Source organism: Typopeltis vanoorti, chromosome 4, assembly GCF_054136105.1.
Source record: "Typopeltis vanoorti isolate ZY-2024b chromosome 4, IOZ_Tvanoo_1.0, whole genome shotgun sequence".
In the NCBI taxonomy this organism is placed as follows: domain Eukaryota; kingdom Metazoa; phylum Arthropoda; class Arachnida; order Uropygi; family Thelyphonidae; genus Typopeltis; species Typopeltis vanoorti.
Window position 1 is genome coordinate 47484924 of NC_143552.1, and position 23579 is coordinate 47508502.

The following is a 23579-nucleotide window of genomic DNA, read 5'->3' on the forward strand; positions in this document are numbered from 1 at the left end:
CATCACGTTGCCATTTTCAAGGAACTTAAGAACAAGACACGTCCACGCAGGCACAACAAACAGTAAGTGAGGAAGAAGCAGGAAGCTGTTATTTCTCCTAAAGTCCTGATGGTGTCCACTAGCGGGCAATGTTGGTATTCTTGGGCGATTGGGGCTGAAGGTCTTTTGATGTAGGTTTCCCAAATTTGAGGCAGTCTCATGCAGCTAAATTTGTTGAGGTTTAGATTGTTTCTTAGGGCTGAAACTGAGTCCATGAAAAGCCTTTCATATTTGTATTTATTACGGCGTATTATCATGGCTTTCTTCCACCGTATTCTATGGCAGGTATCCAGCGCATGGTGAGCAAGACCAGAGTGACTGTATTGGTGAAACCAGATGTAGTCCTTGTATCCTGATATTTGCTGTCCTTTCTGTTAGGCTAAAGTAGGACAGCTTACAGCTGCAAGGGACCTGGTATACACCAGGTAGGTCTAGGGGAAGTTAGTCTTTAGTAGAGCGGATAAGGGATGCCAATTTTTTATATGGTCTGTAACAAGAAGTTAAGTCATGTTTTTATAGGATTTTTGCAATTTTTTCCGAGGTGCCTCAGATATAGGGTATGGTAATGGATTTAGAGTAATCCTTATTGTGAGTGGGGAAGGGGGGTTGTGGTTTACTGGTTTCAATATTTTTTGGATTTTGGGGGGGGGGGGGGGGGAAGATAGCCATTGGCTGAGAAAGTGTTGAGAATGTGGTTTAGTTCTGTGGTTAGGGCATTGTCATTTGAACAGATAAGTGTAGCCCTGTTGTGTAGTGTCTTAATGACTCCATACTGTTGCGAGGAGGAGTGTGGTGGGATTGTTGGTGAATGTATCTGCCTGTATGGGTGGGTTTTCTATAGACTGAGAAAACCAAGGTTCCATCAGGCTGGCAGGTGACTAGTGTGTGTCTAAGAAAGGAAGGAATTTGATTCTGGGGTGTTGGTTGTTTAAGTGTGTTAGGAAGGAGAGGAGTGCATCGAAGCCATATGGCCAAATAGCAAACACATCATCAACATAGCGAAGCCAAATGGTTGGTTTTTGTGGGGCAGAGTTTAAGACTTTCTCTTCAAAAGTCTCCATATAAAAGTTGGCCAAGGGTGGGGAGAGTGGAGAACCATGGCTGTCCCCTCTATTTGTTTGTAGAATTTTCCTTGCCAAACAAAATAGCCTGAATTTTGTGAACTGAAATAGGGCTGTGATATCGGGAGGAAGAAAGCCAAGATAATACACTGTAGTAAATACAAATATGAAAGGCTTTCATGGAATCAGCTTCAGCCCTAAGAAACAATCCAAACCTCAACAAATTTGGATGCATGAGACTGCCTCAAATTTGGGAAACCTACATCAGATGACCTTCAGCCCAATCGCCCAAGAATACCAACATTGCCTACTAGGGGGCACCATCAGGACTCTAGGAGAAATAATAGCTTCCTGCTTCTTCCTCACTTACTGTTTGTTGTGCCTGCGTGCACGTGTATTGTTCTTAAGTTCCTTGAAAATGGCAACATGACGCTGCTGAAATACGGAAGTATATTAAAATTTATTTTAATGTATATCCTAGTTTACGTTGTAATTTCCTTAAATTATTTAGTAAAAAATTAATGATAAGTTATTAATCCAAAATGTATGTTGTGTCTCCATAAATTCATTATGAATGTTGACCACTGTGTAACTTAAAAGAAAGAATTGCTAGACTTTGCAAGTATAGATATAAATTGGAACATATGGGGATGGATACGAATTTGGCGATTTGGGTTAGAAGGTAAGTGATGGACAGATATCAAAAAAGTGGTTTGGTTTATGGTCGAGTTGAGTCCAGAAGAAGGCAAGTGACCATTGGTATATCAGTGATATAGGAAATGAATTGACAGGAAACTCTCTCTATGTGATTGCTGGCATGATAGAGATCTTTAATATTACACATGCTAATTAATTATTATTATTATTATTATTAAACAAGACCTCATGGAGTCAAAGACTCATCTAGGAGGTCCTTTTATCTCACACACATCTCATCATACCGGGTCTTAAACACATTCAAACTCCTTGCAGACACCACACTCTCAGGCAAGGCATTCCAATCATTCACAACTCTGCACGAAAAAAACCTGCCTCTCACTCCCCTACTCACACCCTCTTTATACAGTTTCCAGGGATGACCTCTGGTTCTCCCCTGATCTCCCACTATTCGCTGTAGAACTTCTCCACCATTGATCCTATAGCAACCCCTTACCAACTTGTAGGTCTCTATCATATCTCCCCTCTTCCTTCTCTCCACTAGTCTCTGCAAATTACATCTTTTCAATCTTTCCTCATACTCGACATTCCAGAGGTCAGAAACTACCTTAGTCAGTCGCCTTTGGACCCTTTCCAACATCTCCTCATCCTTCTGAAAACCAGGTGACCAAATCTGGGCACAATAGTCCATGTGTGGCCTAATCAAAGCCTTATACAATGGAACAAGAATCTCCCTACTTCTACACGTCAGTGTCCTCCTCATCATTCCCAGAAGTCTTTGTGTTGTCTTCACAATTTTGGCGATGTGACCCCTAAATTTTAGATCCTTATCCACTATCACTCCCAGATCTCTTATTTCCTCTACTTCCAACAATATATTCTTACCAAGCATAAATTCTGCATCCCATCTTTGTTTTCCAAATTTTAAAACCTTACATTTTGCAACATTGAACTCACACCCCCATTTGCTTGCCCAATCACTCAATTTATTCAAGTCTTCTTGCAAGGCCACAACATCTTCACTACTCTTTATGGTTCTTCCCAACTTTGCATCATCTGCAAACAACTGAATATCTCCATCCAAATCTTCGCCAATATCATTAATATACAAGTTAAATAGTAATGGCCCTAAAACAGATCCCTGAGGCACTCCACTAGTGACTTTCCTTTTCCTGGATATTGCACCCCCATACACAACTTGTTGATACCTATCAGATAGCCAGTCTCCAATCCAATGCACTAATCTAATATCCAACCCCATCTGCTCTAGTTTGACTGTCAACTTATCATGAGGCACTCTATCAAAAGCTTTTGCGAAATCCAAGTATATTACTGTGTATCCTTCTCCTCTGTCCAAGGAAGCAGTCACTTTATTGTAATAAGTAAGTAGATTACTAAAACACGACCTCCCTTTAGCAAATCCATGCTGTCCATCAAAGATTATACCATTGTTGTCAACCCAACTCTGGATTCTAGCTCTCACAAGCTTCTCCAACAACTTAACCACAACACCCGACACACAGATAGGCCTATAGTTTGATGCTTGAGTTCGATCACCTCCTTTATGAAGTGGCACAATCTTGCCCTCCTTCCACTCTTTAGGGACTTGACCAAGTGCAAGACTCGTATTAAAAAAATATGTCAAGGCAGGTGTCAACTCTCTGGCACATTCCTTCAGAATACGTGGTGATATATTATCAAGTCCCACAGCCTTATTTACATCTAGTTTACTCAACTCCCCAAACACCTCTTGCTCACTTACAGTCAGTCTCTCCTCCCCATCATCAACTGCTCTTAATCTCTCCATGAAGTCACATTCACAAGATTGAAAGATCTTTATGAACTGCTCATTAAGTATCTCCACCACACATTCTGCAATAATGACTTCCATAATCATGAATGAACATTCCTTGATTTGTGTTCAGTGTGGCTTTTGAGCAAATGACCTTGGAGGACTCTAACAACCTGTCGAAGTAATTGTCTTTTGTGTAGGGGCATGGAGGATGGTTGTCAATTTACTGTATATGATGTTCTTCGAGGATGTGTGCTGTGAGTTCACTTTTTTCTTCCCTTTTGTTTTCAACTTTGCCTATATGTTCTGTTGTGGATTTCAAAAGTTCTTCTGGTCTGACCTACTTACCTTTCCACAAGAACACGGAATCGTCTGTATACCTGGATATATCTTTCCACAAGAATGTGGAACTTTATCTTTGGGCGAGCATAGAGAAGGGTTTGTAAAGTGTTGATTGGTTTGAAGGCTGTTCTGATGTTGACTGCATTTAATATTTTGGCTATTTTTCTTGATGTATTGCCAACATATGGAACAGATACTGTGCCCTTGTGATTAATATCTGGGCCATCATTTGATGGTTCATCAGAAAATAAAAGTTTCTTTAGCACCTTTTTTAGTATCCATTTTGGAGGAAATATAGCCAATATATTAAAGATAAATAAATATTAAACTGTTATTTACCATGCTTTTCACCTTCTTGCCTGCACTTTATACTCTTCGTGATCTGACATTTTATTTTCTAACACACTTGAGTTTGCTGTTCATCCATTTTACCCTATTATGTTTGCTTGCTCAACTCTTGGTATGCAGTTATATGCTAAAAACAAATTGTAACATTTGATGCCTGTAGATGCCGTATGGTCACTCTTGTACCTCACTGCATTTTGGGAGTGAAGTCTTCTACCCCCCCCTTTTTTTTTTTTTTTTTTTTTTTTACACACAGAGTTAGTAGAACAATCACAAACATCCATGCCCATGGCAGGATTTAAACCTGCAGCCTCTGGGCTGGAGAGCAGATACTCTTACTACTCAGTCAACCAGGCCAGTTATACATTGCTTGCGTCAAATACTACCATATGAATTCCCATGGTCTGTCAGCATCTTTTCTGCACAGCTTATCTACCCAATGTATTGATCCTAGTTACAGTTTCCCATAATCTACCACCTTATATAATTCCACATATATTCTTTTATGGCAGCAACCTTTTCTGGTTTCACCACTTCCCTAACAAGTACTTCATGATCACCAACCAGTGTTAGCAGTGTTAATAGCTCATTAATAACTACCTCTTGTGAAGTTATCACTGAATCCAGTACTCTAAAATCCCTGGTTGTTTGGTCACATGCTGCTTAAGATATTTATTCCTCAGAAATGCAATAAACTCACTCTTCTTGTTCCTGTACACTATCACCTCCTTCCAGTCTATATTCCTGTAATTAAAGTTTCTCATCAAGATCATCTTCTTTTTACATGCCCAATTAATTTGTCTAAACATTTCACTATCAGTATTCTCTACATTCCCTGTCCTATAACAGCATCCTATCAGATATACGAGGGACATCCAGAAAGTAAGTTCCGATGGACTGTCAGAAAAACAAAAATTACTTACACAAAAAATTTTTATTGGAAATTAAAGTAGATATCTTTCACTACTTTTCCATATAATTTTTGCCATTGTTCAGGCACTTATCATAACAGGGCACCAAAAGTTGTATACCTTCATCGTAGAAGGTTGCCACCTGTGATGCAAACCACATATTGACTGCTTCTTTGAAACAAGGAAAGATTTCAGATGTTTGAACAGTCAGTGAAAGTCGCTTGGCACAAGGTCAGGATTATATGGAGCATGATGGAATTGTTCCAGCCAAAGGTGGCGAGACGTTGTTGTGTTACGCCGGCCGTGTGTGGGTGGGCTTTATCATGAATCAAAACAACACCCCTGGTAAGCATGCTACATCATTTATTCCAGATCACATGGTGCAGTTTTGGACGATTTTACATGCTGCAGGCGATTCAATTTTCTTAGACATTATAAACACACACCAAGAAGCATATGCACTGCGAGAATGTCTGAAAATGGCACCAACACCTTGCTAATGAATCAACAAACTCAGCACGCATGTGCACCATTGCGATCGGTGCGCTGCAGTGAAAATATTTAAAAATGGAACTTACTTTCTGGACGTCCCTCGTTAATTTCAACTTCACATCACAAGATTCAAAATCTACACATATAGTAGCAACTTTTTACGCGCATTGCAGACACAATTCCTCTGCAATCATGACCAGTACTCTCTCCCTTCTCTTTTCTCCTTCCTCAGACAACCAAGTTTCACTTATACTGATTATCTTTGGATATATTGCCTCAAGCAATGCAGCAAATTCAACTCTCTTATTTAGAATACTCATTTCTCTCTCTTATTTCAAATATGAGTCAGTTGATCTGTATGGACCAGCATCCCTATGGAATGCTTTCAACACTTTTGTAGAATCCATCCCTGATGAGTTGAGACTGTTCTGAGAGATGAGGGTGCTACTTGCTCTTAAGTAGGTATACCTAATAAACACTGGATAATATACACAATACTTACTGTGTATGTGAATGATGTGTATAGATATTATAGTGAAGTTACTGTTGTTTTCAAAAACTTCATAACATTTTATTTTACAGGTGAAAAGTATGATTTGTCTATTCATATTTCTGAACCATCAACAGTAGTTGCAGCTATAGGAGCACTTAACAGCTTAAAAGAAACAGGATATCATAATACTTATTATATTACAAGTAAGTTATTTTTTTTTTCAGGTTTGTTTTCTCAGATATGTATATTTATAAAATTATATAATTTAACTTTATAAAATATATTCCAGTGAATGTGAATTAAAATTCATTCAGTAGGCTGCCTAATATATACACATGTATTAGGTATATCTAATGTATATATATGTGTGTGTGTGTGTGTGTGTGTGTGTGTGTGTGTGTGTGTGTGTGTGTGTGTGTGTGTGTATCTGCACAGAACTTGCACAAGCTTACAAATCAAAACTTGTTGAATGGTATTTGCATTCGAATAACTTAGAAAAAAGGACATTTTTGGAATCAGCATAACACACTATGGCTTTCTTCTAAGAATTTTTTTACAAAATATTCAGGAAAATATCCTAATGACCAAATAAGTATTTCCTGAAATTATGAATAAAAATTAAAAACAAAATAAAATAAAATCTCTCTAAAAGAGAATGTTTACTTGGAATACCTAATCTCTTTTGAGGTTAGCAATCCGAAATCTTGTTCTCTTATCTTTGAGTGATTGTTTTATGGTATTTTTCTTATGTGATATGCCAGTAGTTTCCCTTAAAAAAGGAAAACTACTGGCATATCACATAAGGAAAATTACATAATGCATTATGGTTAAATCCTATTCAATGATTACTGCTGGTAATCTGCATTATACAAGAATAGAGATTACCAGCAGTTATCTATGTAACATTATGTTCTGAACATTTGAGCATTCCCAGTTCCTCCTTTCTGCCTCTTATAACAGCTTTCATTGTCTTTACTCACTGCACATTCTTGCGGAAATATTTCTTAGTCTAATTTTTCTCTCCTTACTACATTACACTAGTCACCTTCCTAGTTTGAACCTTAGATTCCTTATGCAACTGTTCCTCCACTTCTCTTTATATGTCTTTCATAACCTTTGCATCTGCAATTGCTGTTTTTCATCATCCATTTAACTCCAAATCACTGTCTCTTTCACTCAAGGTATGCAATTTACTGTTGTTACTAACAAGTTTTCTAGCTCCTATGCACTACTGGTCTTTCTTTCTTTCTTCAAATACTTCCATCCATTATACTGTCTTAATCTGGTTTCTAAGTCTGTTATAATCAACTGCCTTATACTTCCATACAGATTTCTTCTGTTGATACTTTGCAAGCCTATTCATCCTCCAGGTCAGGACTACATGGTCATTCTCACACCTCGATCATAATCAGATCCTTTGATACGATGGCCAGATCCCAAAACTCTTGTTCTTCATGCTGCCACCTTTGTCTCTCAAGAATTTCAGAAATTCGTTAGCTTTATTACTGAATGTTCTTTTTTCTGTCCAGTTTATTATTATTATTAAGTGACACCTCCAAGGAGTCCAAAGATTCATTGAGGGAGAGCACCTACTTTACAATGCTCAGTCTCCACCACTCAAATACACCAAACTGCATCATCTATACCAACACCATATACTGCCCATGACCACCATCACCACCAATATTTTCACAGGCAATCACAAACATCCAGGCTTATGGCAGGGATTCAACCCCACAGCCTTTTGGCTGGAGAGCAGATACACTAACCACTTGGCCAACCAGGCCGGCATACTTACATCCATTATACTGTTTCACTCTGGTTTCTAAGTATGTTATAATCAGCTGCCTTATAATTCCATAGATTTCTTCTGCTGTGATACTTTGCAAACCTATTCATCCTCCAAGTCAGGATTATATGACTGTAGTTAGTCTCCAATAATAATCACTGGTTTTCATTTGCCAAACTAATTTGTCTAAACATTTTCTGCTCATTACTCTCTATATTTCCTAGCTTATAGTAACATCTCACCAAATATTTTGTCCTATCCACCTCTGTCTCACACCATATACTCTCAGTACTAATTCTCTTCCCTGAGAAGGCATAATAACTCATTGTTTATCATAAATAACACTATCACCTTGTTTATTTTCCCTATTCTGCCAAAATATACTAATACCCTTCAGGTTCTAACCTGAAGGATCCCTGTCAGAACATTCCCTTTTGTCAACCACATTTCACTGATACCAATTATCTTCAGATAGACTGAGTCAATCAATGGCATAAACTCATTTTCTTTATTTCTAATACTTCTGGCATTTGTACAAAATAAAATTGGCATGCTATCAGTATTCTCTGCTTTATTATATGCCCTCTCACTCTACAAGTCACTGTCTCCACATAAAACGATCCTTGACCTTCCACCCTGGCACCTAGTTTTCTTGTCCTAAGACACTCATTCACTTGCCCAGAAAACAACAGCATCTCAAATTTTCTGCATCCTCCTGCATTCAAATATAATCCATCTCTTATGTACACTCCCTTCTGTTGTAAAATATACTCCAAACAGCCATCTATTCCAGACATTCTGGCTTTTTTCTCATTCATTATCCCTGCTATTATCAACTCTCCATTTTCATGCCTAGGCAACACACTGCTTTCTCTTTCTCACCTCCTGTTGCAAAATACGTAACATTAATGCTCTTGCTACTTGAATCACACCGCCTCTCAGGTCATTTCTACTATCATTGCATCCTCATTTTCATCTCTTCATTGCCATCTGAGCCCCCCCATGCACTATAATCCTTACAACTTCATTCATCCTTCTCCCATATGGCATTCCTGATGTTCTGCTTCCACCTTCTCTCTCTCATTTCTTCTCTTTTCTTGTCTCTCTCATTGTCTCACCTTCCTGGCGAGATGAGATTATATAAAATGATGATAGCAATGGTTAGCAGAAATGACATGAGAGGCAGTGTGAATCAAGTAGCAAAAGATGAGATTGATGTTAGCAATTATGCAGCAGGAGATGAGAGGGAAGGCAGTGTGTGCCTAGGTATGAATATGGAGAGTTGAGAATAGCAGTGATAATGAATGAGAACAGAGAATATAGCAAGAATGTCTAGGAAGAGAAGAGATGTCTGGAATACATGGATGTTTGGAGTATATTTTACAATAGAAGAGGCTTGTATATAACAGATGGATTGCATTTGAGATACTATTGTTTTCTGGTGACAAGTGATTGAGTGCGTCTCAAGGCAAGGACTCTCTCTCTCTTTGACACACTGTGTCATGCCTATTCTTGTTCTTCTTACACCAGTTAATCTTCCAAATCTCATAATCTGTCCTTCAATTCTGTTTCCAAGCTTCCATTTCCATTCTCAGTACCTCTGTTTCCCTCTCTGCACATCCTTTCACATAACCAAGGCAATCTATCAAAACATCTCACTCCACCATACTAAGGTCAAATCCATTGGGACCTCTTTTCTGTTCTCCTCACCCCCAAACATGCTTTTTACTACATGTCAGCACTATCTATTTCCAACTCACTACTTCTGCTACTAATAGGTTATGCAGATGGTGTGGTGTGGAATGAGTTTGATGGGCGAAAGGATTTATACAAGATGGATGGCCTGCATTTGAATGGATTTGGTGTGCGGAGACTGGAAAAAGTGTTGCTGAATGAAGTGAAAATGGATGTGCAGAACCAAGGAAACTAGAACTACCAAGGAGGGGGGGGGGAGTGGATATATGGACATCAGTGAGACATTTGAGTGTAAGAATGTATATAATGTACCCGAGCCAGTACTAAGGACAAAAAATGGGAATGGGATATTTAGAATAATGCATCAAGATAGTGGTGGGACAAAGGGATCACTGCATTTCATGTATACTAATGCCAGGAGTATTAGGAACAAGAAGGAAGAATTTTTTGGCCTTGATTGGCTCTTCCTGGCCACAGGTTATTGGCATTGGTGAAACATGGCTGACGGAAGATGATATAGTTAGTGGGATAGAATGTGTAGGTTATAGTGTGTTTAGGAGGGACAGAGAGAATAAAATGGGGGGGGTATTGATGATAGCTGATGAACTGCAGCCAAGGAAAACTGAAGTTGTATCGCAGGATAGTGAAAAGAGCTCATTTCAGGCTATTTGGTGTGAGATTGAGACTGGCAGAATAAAATATACAGTTGGGTGCTGCTATAGACCAGGTGATGGAATAGATGGTGGAGATAGTATGCATAAACAAATTGATGAAATGAGTGGAAGGAGGGTAATTATTATGGGAGATTTCAACTATGGTAACATTGATTGGAAGGAGGAAAGGACACATGTGAGGAAGGAAATGGATTTTATTCAATTATTAAGGGATAACTATCTGAGATGGCATGTAATTGAAAATACTAGGGGTGTGAGAGTGCTTGACCTGGTAATAGCATCTCAGAATTTGACTGTAATGAATATGACCATGTTGCCACCTATTGGTGAGAGTGATCATACGGTCTTGTCCTGGGAGGTGTCTAAAGGCATGGAATTTTCGATTAAGACAGGGTATATGTGGAATTACCATGCTGGCAAGTATGACAAGCTTAGGAGATTGCTTGGATCAGTACCATGGCATGTACAACTGCAAGGGCTGGATGTCGATAGAGCATGGGAAGTGGTCAAGGAATACTTACAGGAGGTTATGGCTGATTGTATACCTAGGGTCTGAATAGTAAAACAAGTAGGGGTTAAATGGATGAATAACACCATTAAGCTTGAGCTGCAAAAAAAGAAACAACTGTGGAAGGAATTTAAAGAAAGGAGTGACCTACGGGCACACGAATGGCATAAAGTGCAGGCCAGAAGAGTAACGAGTGTGGTAAAAAAAAAGCAAAAGCGGATTATGAAAGGAAACTAGCTATGCAAGCTAAAGAGAATCCCAAACAGTTCTTTCAATATGCTGCAAGAAAAAACTATATATGGCAAAATGATTTTAAGGAATGACAATGGTAAGGAGGTCACTGAATCAGTCGATATAGTGGAGTTACTGAGCGAGCACTTTGCAAAAGTATATCAACCAGGTGGTGACATTGAAAAAATGAAGGAACCATTAGTTTATATGGGAATTGTGATGAATGAAGTAGAGGTGAATAGTCTATTACAGAACCTTAATGTGAATACATCTGTGGGATTGGATGGTATACCGGCACGGGTCTTGCGTGAAGCGGTGCTAAGGAATTATCAGTGCCATTGACCATGTTGTTTAATCTGAATCTCGGGTCTGGTTTAGTCCTGAAGGTGTGGAAAGAGGGGAAAATAGTTTCACTGCATAAAGGAGGATCCAAGACTACAGTTGCAAATTACCAACCGATCAGTATATCAGGAGTCGTTGTCAAGGTCTTGGAGGAAGTAGTCAAGGAGAAAAATACAGGAATGGATTGATGAAAATGAGATACTCTATGGGGGGGGGGGACACAGCATGGCTTTGTGAAGGGTAGATCATGCCTCAGTAACTTGCTCAAGTTTTATAACAAGGTGACGGCTGAACTGGATAAGGGTAATGGGTTTACAGTGATACTGCTGGACCTGGCAAAGGCGTTTGACAGGATACCACATAGAATTCTAATCCGTAAACTACAACATATGGGAATGGATATAGGGTTGGTGAGATGGATAGCTGGGTGGTTGATGGAGAGATATCAAAGAGTAGTTTATTCAGGAGCAGAGTCCAAAAGACGGCCTGTGACTAGTGGTGTGCCGCAGGGCTCTGTTCTTGGACCACTGCTGTTTAATTTGTTCATTAACGATATAGGGAAGGATCTAAGAGGAACAGTTCATTTGTTCGCTGATGATGCAAAGTTGGGTAGGGTGATAGTGAATGCAGAAGATGTCAAAATCTTGCAGGATGACTTGGATAGATTGGAGTTCTGGGCTAAGGAGAATGGATGTCAATTTAATGTGACAAAATGTAAGGTTATGCATTTTGGGGTGAAAAGATTAGCAGCAGTATACTACATTGGTGGAACTGTATTCCAGGAGATTGATGAGGCCAGGTACTTGGGAGTGTTGGTGGATAGGGAGATGAAGTTTAGGGGGCACATTGCAAAAGTAGTTAAATCAGCTCATCAACTCACTTGGTTGTTGAAAAATATCTTGATGAGCAGAGACAAGCAAGTTATTGTACCTCTGTACCGAGCCTTGATAAGACCTCATCTCGACTACTGTGACCAGATTTGGTCACCTAGGTTCCTTCTTGATGGGGAGGAGGTGGAAAGGATCCAGAGGAGAGTGACTAAGATGATAGCGGGTCTATGGAATGAACCTTATGTGAACAGGTTGAAGATTTGTGGGTTGCAGAAATTAATTGATAGGTGGAAAATGGGAGATATGATTGAGACATTTAAATTGCTAAAGGGTTTCTATAGGATTAATTCAGAGGATATTTTTGAGATCAGGACTGGTGGTGGGAGAACTAGGGGACACCTATGGAAGCTGGGCAAGAGTGTGGTTAGCAGGGGTGTTAGAGCTGGGTTCTTTACTTTTAGAGTGGTAAATGAGTCTGTTGTGGGTACTATGACAGTGAGCGAGTTCAAGGCAAGGTATGATAGATACTGTGAGAATGTCGTGTCGTATAGTTGTGTGGACATGATGTTTAGGGCCTCCCTCAATGAGTCTAAGGACTCCCTGGAGTCGCCCGTAATAATAGTCAGAGACAATAACACTCAAGTCATCCAGTGCTTCTCGTTGCCTGCATTTTAAGTACACATGCATGTGTCTGGTCTTCAGCCACATTAACTTGTGGGAAGTATGTATGCAGCAAGAGTAGAATTCTACAAAAGCTTGGCTCACTAAGCTGTGGTGGTGACCATAATGAGTGCATTGAATGAAGCTGATCACAAGATACATTAATAAAAACTCATCCAAAACAACTACACAAATTGTGCAAACAGTCAAACTCAATCATACTAACACACACAAATCCTCTTGTAATACTAAAACTATTTTTTCAACTCAAATTGAAAAACTTGTTCACTTCATGGAGTTTGACAACAGCAAAGTTGAGCAATCATTAATATTAAGGCTAGCTTACTTGAAACTTCATATGTCTAGTTCATTCACTTCTAATCTCTGAAGTATTTGCCTCCCTTCTAGATATTGCACAGTGAAAGGCACTGACACAGTACTCTCTAAATAATTCCTCTATAGCAGTCACTTTGCCACCCATCTAATTATTGTTTTTCCTGCGTTCCACATATAAAGAACTCCTCAAGGATTTCTTCTGATCTAACCTTACCATTCAACCTCCTCTCATATTGCTTTTTAATAGTCAGCATCTTTCTGCACAGCTTAACAAAACATTAGGAGGAGAAACTGACTAAGTGGCAAGAAGTATATGGGGAATTTAGCAACCTTCAGAGACTTAATAATATATAACCACATATTTTGAAGGAATGTGCCAGGGAGTTGGCATCTGCCTTGACATATTTGTTTAATATGAGTCTTGCACTGGCTCAAGTTCCAAAGGAGTGGAAAGAAGGCAAGATTGTGCTGCTTCATAAGGGAGGTGATAGAACTCAAGCATCAAATTATAGGCCTATCTGTGTGTCAGTTGTTATGGTTAAAGTGTTGGAGAGGCTGGTGAGACTAGGATCCAGAAGTGGGTTGACAACAATGGTATTATCTTTGATGAACAGCATAGATTTTCTAAAGGAAGGTCATGTTTTAATAATCTGCTTACTTATTATAATAAGGTGACAGCAGCATTGGATGCATGAGATGGATATACAGTAGTATAGTTAGACTTTGCAAAAGCTTTTAATAGATACCACATGATAAGTTGATAATCAAACTAGAGCATATGGGGTAGGATATTATTCTTTTGTGGATGTTTTATAACACAGTGATACTGCTGGATCTTGCTGAGGCCTTTGACAGGATATGGAATTCTAATCAGTAAACTGCAGCATATTGGGATGGATATAGAGTTGGTGAGAGGGATAGGAGGTTGGTTGATGGAGAGATATCAGAGAGTAGTTTATTCAGGAGTAGAGTCCAAAAGACGGCCTGAAACTAGTGGTGTGCCGCAGGGTTCTGTTCTTGGACCACTACTATTTAATTTGTTCATTAATGATATAGGAAAGGATCTGAGAAGAACTGTTCATTTGTTTGGTGATGATGCAAAGTTGGGTAGAGCAATAGTGAATGCACATGATGTCAATTTGCAGGATGATTTGGATAGATTGGAGGACTGGGCTAAGGAGAATGGATGTCAATTTAATGTGGCAAAGTATAGGGTGTCCCAAAATTCACGCAAGATTTAAATTTAGCGCCATTTGTGCAGTAAAGTGTTGCCAACGAGAAAAAAAAAAGACAGCGTGACAGCTGACAGTTCAGGGTTATTAAAAATGGAGCGCTACACGAAAGAACAATGCATTTTCATTGTTGAGCAATATTTTAAAAATAAACAAGGTTTGGCAGCTACAGTTCACAATTTTCGTACAAAATATGGTCGGAATAGTGATTTAACTTGATGTCAATTTGCAGGATGATTTGGATAGATTGGAGGACTGGGCTAAGGAGAATGGATGTCAATTTAATGTGGCAAAGTATAGGGTGTCCCAAAATTCACGCAAGATTTAAATTTAGCGCCATTTGTGCAGTAAAGTGTTGCCAACGAGAAAAAAAAAGACAGCGTGACAGCTGACAGTTCCGGGTTATTAAAAATGGAGCGCTACACGAAAGAACAACGCATTTTCATTGTTGAGCAATATTTTAAAAATAAACAAGGTTTGGCAGCTACAGTTCACAATTTTCATACAAAATATGGTCGGAATAGTGATTTAACTTCATCAACTGTGAAAAAATTAATTAAAAAATTCAAGGAAACTGGATCAATTAGTGATCTTATACACTCTGGCCGTCCTTCAACAAGTCGTTCAACAGAAAACATCGAAGCGGTTCGTGAGAGTGTTGCTGAGAGTCCAGAAACATCAATTCGGCACTGTGGTCTTGAATTGGGCATTTCGAGAAGCTCTCTACAGCGTATTCTCACGAAAGATTTGCATCTTTATGCTTACAAAGTTCAACTGACTCAAGAACTGAAGCCTACTGACCACACACAGCGAAGAGAGTTCGTTGAATAGATTATGGAACAATAACAAGTGAATGCTTATTTTTCAAACAAAATCATCTTCAGCAATGAGGCTCATTTTCATCTTGATGGCTTCATTAATCGACAAAATTGTCGCATTTGGGGTTGAGAAACAAATGCATCCACAACGTGTCACTGTTTGGTGCAGATTTTGGGCTGGAGGCATCATCGGTCCATTCTTCTTCGAAAATGCGGCTGGTGAGGCAATAACAGTTAATGGTGCTCGCTATCGTGACATGATAATCCAGTTTTTTGTGCCTAAATTGCAAGATATGGATGTGGACGACATGTGGTTTCAATTAGACGGTGCCACATGCCATACAGCCCAAGAAACAATTCAATTACTGCACGAGTCATTTTCTGGTCGTGTAATTTCCTGTTTTGGTGATCAGAATTGGCCGCCCAGATCATGTGACTTAATGGCGTTGGACTTTTTTCTTTGGGGTTTTTTTGAAGTCTAAGGTTTATGCCAACAAGCCCACGATCACCCATTGGAAGGAGGGAATTGAGCGCTGTATCAACGAAATTCAGCCACATTTATGCAAAACGGTCATGGAAAATTTCGACAAAAGAGTGCGTATGTGCCAGCAAAGCCATGGAGGCCATTTACCCGATATGCTATTCCATGCATAACCCTATACTGTATACTTTATGAATCAATAAGAAATTACAATTTTTAATTAAAAACCTGTGTTTTCTATCAAAATTACTTCTTGCGTGAATTTCAGGACACCCTGTATAAGGTTATGCATTTGGGGGTGAAAAGATTAGCAACAGTATACCACATTGGTGGAACTGTACTCCAGGAGATTGACGAGGCCAGGGATTTGGAAGTGTTGGTCGATAGGGAGTTGAAGTTTAGAGGGGAACATTGCAAAAGTGGCTAAATCAGCTCATCAAATCACTTGGTTACTGAAGAATACTTTGATGAGCAGAGACAAGCAAGTTATTGTTCCTCTGTATCGAGCCTTGATAAGACCCCATCTAGACTACTGTGCCCAGATCTGGGCACCAGGATTTCTTCTTGATGGGGAGGAGGTGGAGAGGATCTTGAATCGAGTGACCAAGATGATAGCAGGTCTATGGAATGAACCTTATGAGAACAGGTTGAAGATTTATGGGTTGCAGAAATTGGTTGATAGGCAGAAAAGGGGTGATATGATTGAGACATTCAAATTACTGAAGGGTTTCTATAAAATTAATTCAGATGATATTTTTCAGAACAGGACTGGTGGTGGGAGGACTACGGGCCATCCATGGAAACTGGGCAAGAGTGTGGTTAGCAAGGGTGTTAGAACTAGGTTTTTTACTTGGAGAGTGGTGAATGAGTGGAATAAGCTGCCAGAGTCTGTTGTGGGTGCCATGACTGTGAATGAGTTCAAGGCAAAGTATGATAGATACTGTGTGGATGTTGAATAGTTGTTCTTGACATGATGTTTAGGGCCTCCCTCGATGAGTCTAAGGACTCCTTGGAGTTGCCCATAATAATAATAATAATAATGTTAAATTAGTGCATTGGATTTGAGATTGACTTGATGTCTGATAGATATCAAGTTGTGCAGGGGAGCAATATCCTGGAAGAGAAAAGTCATTAGTGGGGTGTCTCAGGGGTCTGTTTTAGGGCCATTGCTGTTTAACTTGTATTTAATGATATTCAGGAAGATTTGGATGAGGAATTTCAGTTGTTTGCAGATGATGCAAAGTTGGGGTGAAATATGAGGAGTAGAGCTGATGCTCTGTCCTTACAAGAAGACTTGAAAAGATTGAGTGCATGGGCACAGCAGTGGGGATGCTACTTCACCATTGCCAAGTAAGTTTTAAAATTTGTTAATCAAAGATGGGATGAAGAATTTACGCTTAGCAGGGATATATTGTTGGAGGTGGAGGAAATAAGATATCTAGAGGTAAGTATCTAAAATTTAGAGGACACATTGTCAAAATTTTGAGGACAACACAACAAACTCTAAGAATGATGCAGGGTACACCACAGACTTGTAGAAGTAAGGAGATTCTGGTTCCAATGTATAAGGTCTTGATTAGGCCACATATGGATTACTGTGCACAGACTTGGTCACCTTGGTTTCAAAAGGATGAAGAGATGTTAGAAAGGGTCCAGAGGCAACTCACTAAGGTAGTTTCTGATCTCTGGAATGTTGAATATGAGGAAAGGTTGAGAATATGCAATTTACAGAGTCTGGTAGATAAGAGGAAGAAGGGGGTGATATGATAGAGATGCACAAGTTGTTAAGGGGTTGTTATAGGATCATGTTGAAGAGGTTTTTCATAAACTTGTGGGAGATCAGGGGAGAACAAGAGGTCATTCTTGGAAGCTGTATAAGTAAGGCATAAACAAGGGAGTGAGAAGGTTTTATGCATTTAGAGTTGTGAGGTATTGGAATGCCATGCCTGAGAATGTGGTGTCTGCAGAGAATTTGAATGTGTTTAAGGCCAAATATGATGAGCTGTATGTATGTATAATAATAATTATCTTAGGATAATAATTTTTTTAACAGAAAACAATCATTTCATGATAATGTGAATTTCCTAATTTAAGATTTCTAATATTTTAGATACAAAAAAAATTACTTTTGGTCGTATCCCACCTGAAAATAACTGCAAATCCATAGATGTTCAGAGAGAAATGGTAAGCAGTACAGAATTGGCACTTAATTTGTGGCCACCTCAAATGATCTCTGGAGTAACTATGTTCAGAGCACAGATTGGACCAACTGGTGGTGATAAAGGATACACTGCAATCACTGGCAAGTATCTTATTATTTTATGATTGATAGTTTGTGCATATACATAATGGACTTTTTCCCCCCTATTATCTTTCATAACTAGATGTTTTTTTTTTGTTATTGTGTAATCAAGTTTTATTAATTGCATGTCATTTTGACTTCAGGTTATCATACCAGCTGCAAATGAATAATTTAATTATCCACTCTTTCTATCCCTCCAAAAACGACATCTTCTGTTGTAATGTAGATTTTTGAGGGGTTCATTTTTATTTGAATAACAGGAAAGAGTTAAAGATTACATATAAAAATTAACTTCTTGCGGTGTACATATGTGATGAACATATGCTGCTTTTTTGGATTACATACACCTAAATGATAATTTTGTATATCTCCACTTAGTTTTTGTCGGAGACATCAAACAGAGTATTGACAGTGAAGTTATTAAACTGATCCTAGAGACTTGCTAATATGTCACCATTTGGTTTGGTGTGGCGTACTGTGCTGGTGGCTGGTTTGTAAAACCATTTTATTGATGTATAACTTACCTTCCAGTGAAGAAAAAAATTGCAATTTGTAAACCCCTGCTATCAGGTACAAAGATGGTTTTAGCACTTTGGGTATCAACACTAGACCATAAGTTAAATGTTATTTAGCAGGTTTAGTTAATTTCTCCAACTAAGAAACCACACTTTGGAAATCCCAATACTCTCACTTTTATCCATTTTGTTGGTTTAATGAACATAATGCCTGGTTGGCTGCATAACAAATGTACCAACAGGCTGTAGATTTGAATCTTACTGTGGGCATTGGATGTTTGTCTTTATCATTAGGTGGGAGATGAATTTCAATGCCCAGTGTAAGACCATCACCTCACTTATTGGAGGCTTTAAGTGGCTTGAAAAAGTTCTATATTTGGTCTCTAGAGCAGGATCTCTGGATTATGTAAAACAAATAAAGATATGAAAAATAAAAATTCCTTAACCTGCCTGTGGTACAAACATACATCATAGGCAGGTTAAGGTTATATAGGTGAGAATCACTTTTTAAAAAAAAAGTTGGCTAAAGTATTTAAATAAACTAATTTTAAATTCCAGTAGTTCATCTATGTGAAGCAACCCTGTTCAAGGAACAATATCTGTATAACACACACAAATGACAAAGGCAGAATAAAAATTCAACTGTGGGGAGTGTGTCCTTGGGACATTTACTTTATTATTACAAGGAAAAGGAGTTAGGTTTGAACTTCATTTTATAGTAACATAATCTTCCTGTTCATTTTGTACTTATAATATGCTAAATTACAGGTGCAAGACATCTTGTAAATTTCTGGTAGGATAGTAGATGAAGTGAGTCCTTGGCTGAACATATAAAGAATGGTAATTTAGTTATTACCAGATTTTAGGTAGTGTTTAGATTGCTTTTACAATTTTGAGTTGACAAGCCCTGGAGAATCAGATAATATAAGAAATTTTAATTTAAAGTGTGGATGGCTTCATTTTAATAAGAATTATTTCTGTAATGTGTTCATTTCAGATGTTTGGATATGAAGATAAAAAACAATAATCCAAACAAGAAAATGAGGCACAGAATTCATTAAAAGTATCCCAATTTGTCAATCCTAAAATGCTAGATTACAAATATCTGAAAGTCGTCACATAAATGATGTTTCATGTGAGAAGAAATCGACATCAGATTGTAGTCTTCACTATCCTTAAGATCACTAGTGAGGAAGGAAGAGATAAAAGAAATAAAAGAGAAGAAATCTGAGTAAGGAAGAGATAAAAGTATAAAGTGTTTAGGATTTATCTGGTGGGTATATGAACAATTTGTGAGATCATTTGTTGAGGCACTGGCAAATACTTTAACATTATTACTTTCTAGATTAGCACAACTGGGAAAGGAAAAGAAAAGGGAGTTGTGAACATTAAAGTCACCAAGTAAGATGACTTTAGAAAACTATAAAAAAAATCAACATTTAAAAAAAAAATCAAGAAGTTAAGAATGGTTGGTGGAATTAGTTGAGCAGTAGAGATAGCAAATGATTTGAAAGAATGAAGCAGAAGAGTTTTTAGCCATAAAAAAAGGAGACTAACACTGTGACGTAGCACATCAGAACAAATGTTTGCATAAATAGTACCTTCTAAGATTACAAGAGTCAAAGTGCATGATTGGAAAAACTGGAATGAGTAGTGTTTAAAGGATGAAATTTGAGTACTTGTTAGAAAAGTGTATGAAGTTTTGCTTACTGGAGATGGAAAGTAACACTTTGATGCTGGAGCTAAGACCATATGTATTTATCATTATTGTGATAAATATATATGGTCTTATATACATGGAGTCCGAAAACTCATCGCGGTAGACCCAAACTATCCACACAACCTATCGTACCTTTCCTTGAACCTATAAACAGACAAAGTACTCGCAACTTACTCTGGCAACCTATTCCACTCATTCACAACTCTCTAAGCAAAAAAATCTAGTCCTCACACCCCTACTAATCACACCTTTATTCAACATCCAGGGATGATGAATAAAGGTGTGGCCAAAATAAAGGGGCAAGTAGTTTTGGCCCCTCCAGCTATGTGCTTTCCCCTGCATTAATCCTATAAAACCCTTTAAGTAACTTAAATGTTTCTATCATATTCCCTCTTTTTCTCCTATCAACCAACTTCTGCAATCCACATATCTTCAATCTATCTTTATAAGGAACATTCTACAGACCACTCACCATCTTGGTCACTCACCTCTGAATCTTCTCCGCCACTTCCTCATCCTCAATAAACCCAGGAGATCAGACTTGAGTAAAGTAATCCATATGCAGATGTATCAAAGCCTTATTTAAACTTAAACTTCTTTATCTCTAATGTGTTAATGTGTTCTTCAATAGCCCAGTAATCTTATGGACTACCTTGGCAATATGTCCTCTAAGCTTTAACTCTGTCTACCACCACCCCTAAATCTCTAGCTTCATCTATTTCCTAGAGTACAGTGGCATCAATGTGATGCATAGCTTATAATCTGTTTATCCCAAAATGCATAACTTTACATTTCTCCACATTAAACTGATACCATTATCTTTTGCTCATCTTGCAAACTCTCCACATTACCTTAACTCTTACTCTACCTAATTTCGCATCATCAGCAAACAACTGAATATTTCCTTTCAAGTTATTTCCTATATCATTTATGTACAAATTAAATAGCAATAGTCCCAGCACTGAACCTTGCTGCACATAACTAGTCGCCTGTTTTTGCCCCCCCCCAGCTCTGTATACCACTTTTTTTATATCTGTCCAGCAGCCACCCTCTTATCCACTTAACCTGTGTCATGTCCATCCCCATTTGTTCTAATTTGCATAAGAGAGTTCCATGTAGTATTCTATCATTCATACAGTATCATATTTTTATCCACCCATTCTTGAATTCTCTTTTTGACCAATTTTTCCAGTATTTTTACCACCATGCCTAAGATGCTGATTGGTCTATAATTTGCTACTGCAGTCTTAAAACCTCACTTATGCAAGGGAATTATTTTGCCCTCTTTCCATTCCCTTGGAAATCTACCAGAGCTGAGACTTAAAAAGAGCCTAGTCAGAGGCTTTGCCAGTTCCCTTGCACATTCTTGCAAAACAGAGCTGATATCCCATCTAATCCCACATTTTTTTAATATATATATCATTTATGTACAAATGCAGAATCTCAATATATATATATATATATATTGAGATTCTGCATTATCCTAAGAACCTCCAATTCATCCACCTCTGTTCCCACAGTAGTGTCTGTCACATATGTTAAAGCAGTAATGTCACTAAGATGATATACCCTTGCAATGTGGTCACTCAGGAACTCAACTATTTTATCTGTTTCTACCTTGTGACCGTCATCACTCGTTAAGGTTAACCTTTCATAGTCATTCTTTCACATAATGAAAGAACTCTTTGGAATTTCCTTTGGCCTTCTAGGCTAGATTCTTCTGATAATCTGATTTTTCCTTCCTTGCCATGCTGTCATGTCAAGGAAGGAAATGCATACCTTAGGTATACAATTTAATATTGCTTCCTCTGGATGACTCTTAATTATCACCCATGAACTACTAACATCCTTACCCTGCTGTGTTTTATGCCATGGCACAGATTTAAGCTTCTTCCTAAGCTTGTCATGATTGCCTGCCTTGTAGTTCTATATATATATATATATACCTCATGTTGTACAATCTCCGAAGTCAAGACTGCATGGTCACTTTTACCAATTGGAGGCAAATGTGGTCACCTTGGTTATGGATAGCCCTTGTAATCCTATGACCATGTTCAATACTGCCATTTCCTTCCTTACATGTGATCTTTCTCCCTTCCAGTCTATATCTCCATAGTTGTAGTCCCCCCATAATAATCACTTGACCTGTACTCATTGCATTAATTTATTTTACTGGCCTTAATCTCCCACCAGACTGCTTCGAATGAATTGCCACTCTCCCACCTATCTGCTATTCTTTTTGGCTGCAATTCATCCACTATCATCAGTAGTACCCCTCCCATCGTATCTTCTCTATCTTCCCTGAAAATGCTAAACCCTTCTATTCTATTCCCTGTAACTACCTTTGCTGTTAGCCAAGTGTCACCAATGCCTATAACTGTTGGCAAGGTTGCACTAACCAATGCCAAAAACTTCTCCTCCTTGTTCATGTTATATAGAAACTGCAGCTTCTGTTTAGGTCCCCACCCATCTTTAATTCCTGAATTGACTACCCCTACTCAATATTTTTTTGCTTGAGAAACTAGATTCTGCACTTGGTAATTCTCACACTCACTCACCTCATGGGTGCTTTCATGCAAACTCATCTGCTTTCACCCTAATTGCTTAGGTTTTTCTGAATTTGTGCTTCAGCATGCTCAGTGAGCAAAACTCTCTCCAGGTGGCTAACACCTTGTACAAATCCTTCTTTCTGTCAAACAGAGTTCCACAAATTCTACATCATTCCCTTTGCACCTATGTATAGACTCATTAGCTAGCAATCTCCTCCTCCTCAGTTCATCTCTATCATAGCATGGTAGGAGACTTACAATCTTCACTATCATCAGTGGCACGCTCTTCTTGCTCTTCAGTTTTGCCTCTTCTAACAATCTTCCTCACAGAATACTTCTCGCCTCTCAAATCATTTGTGCCAACCAAACAATCATTTCCTTGATTTGCTGCAATTCATATTTCCCACCAGGCATGACCATTATCGTGAAGTTTTGCACCAGGAAACTAGATTTTGCCACAATTTCATTAAGTACTCCCCTGATCATTGAGTCTCCATAAAAATAATTTTCTCCTTAACTTGTTTTTCATTTTTGTTCACTTGGTCTTTATCACTACTTCGGACTGCCTGCTTCTTTCTCTTCTCTCCTAAGCTCTTGCCACTTCTGCACTTTGTCCTGTGAAGGATAACATTCAAGAGTACCATTTCTTTAATAATGTCCATTTCGTTCTCCTCTATTTTCTTGGCCACTTGTTTGATATTAATAACATTTTCCATCCTATCGTTGCTGAGTTCTCGTCACCTAATAGGCATTCACTTTTGAAAC

At 38.4% G+C, this 23579-nt stretch overlaps 1 protein-coding gene across 1 annotated transcript in view; it reads left to right on the plus strand.

Moving 5' to 3' along the window:
- LOC150107281 (protein Skeletor, isoforms B/C) overlaps positions 1–23579 on the plus strand; it is a 365485-nt gene that overhangs the window by 300869 nt on the left and 41037 nt on the right. Inside the window, exons 17-18 of the mRNA XM_090391768.1 lie at positions 6222–6335; positions 17839–18030. Coding sequence (XP_090247894.1) covers positions 6222–6335; positions 17839–18030 — 306 coding nt within the window. The remainder of the gene's footprint in view (positions 1–6221; positions 6336–17838; positions 18031–23579) is intronic.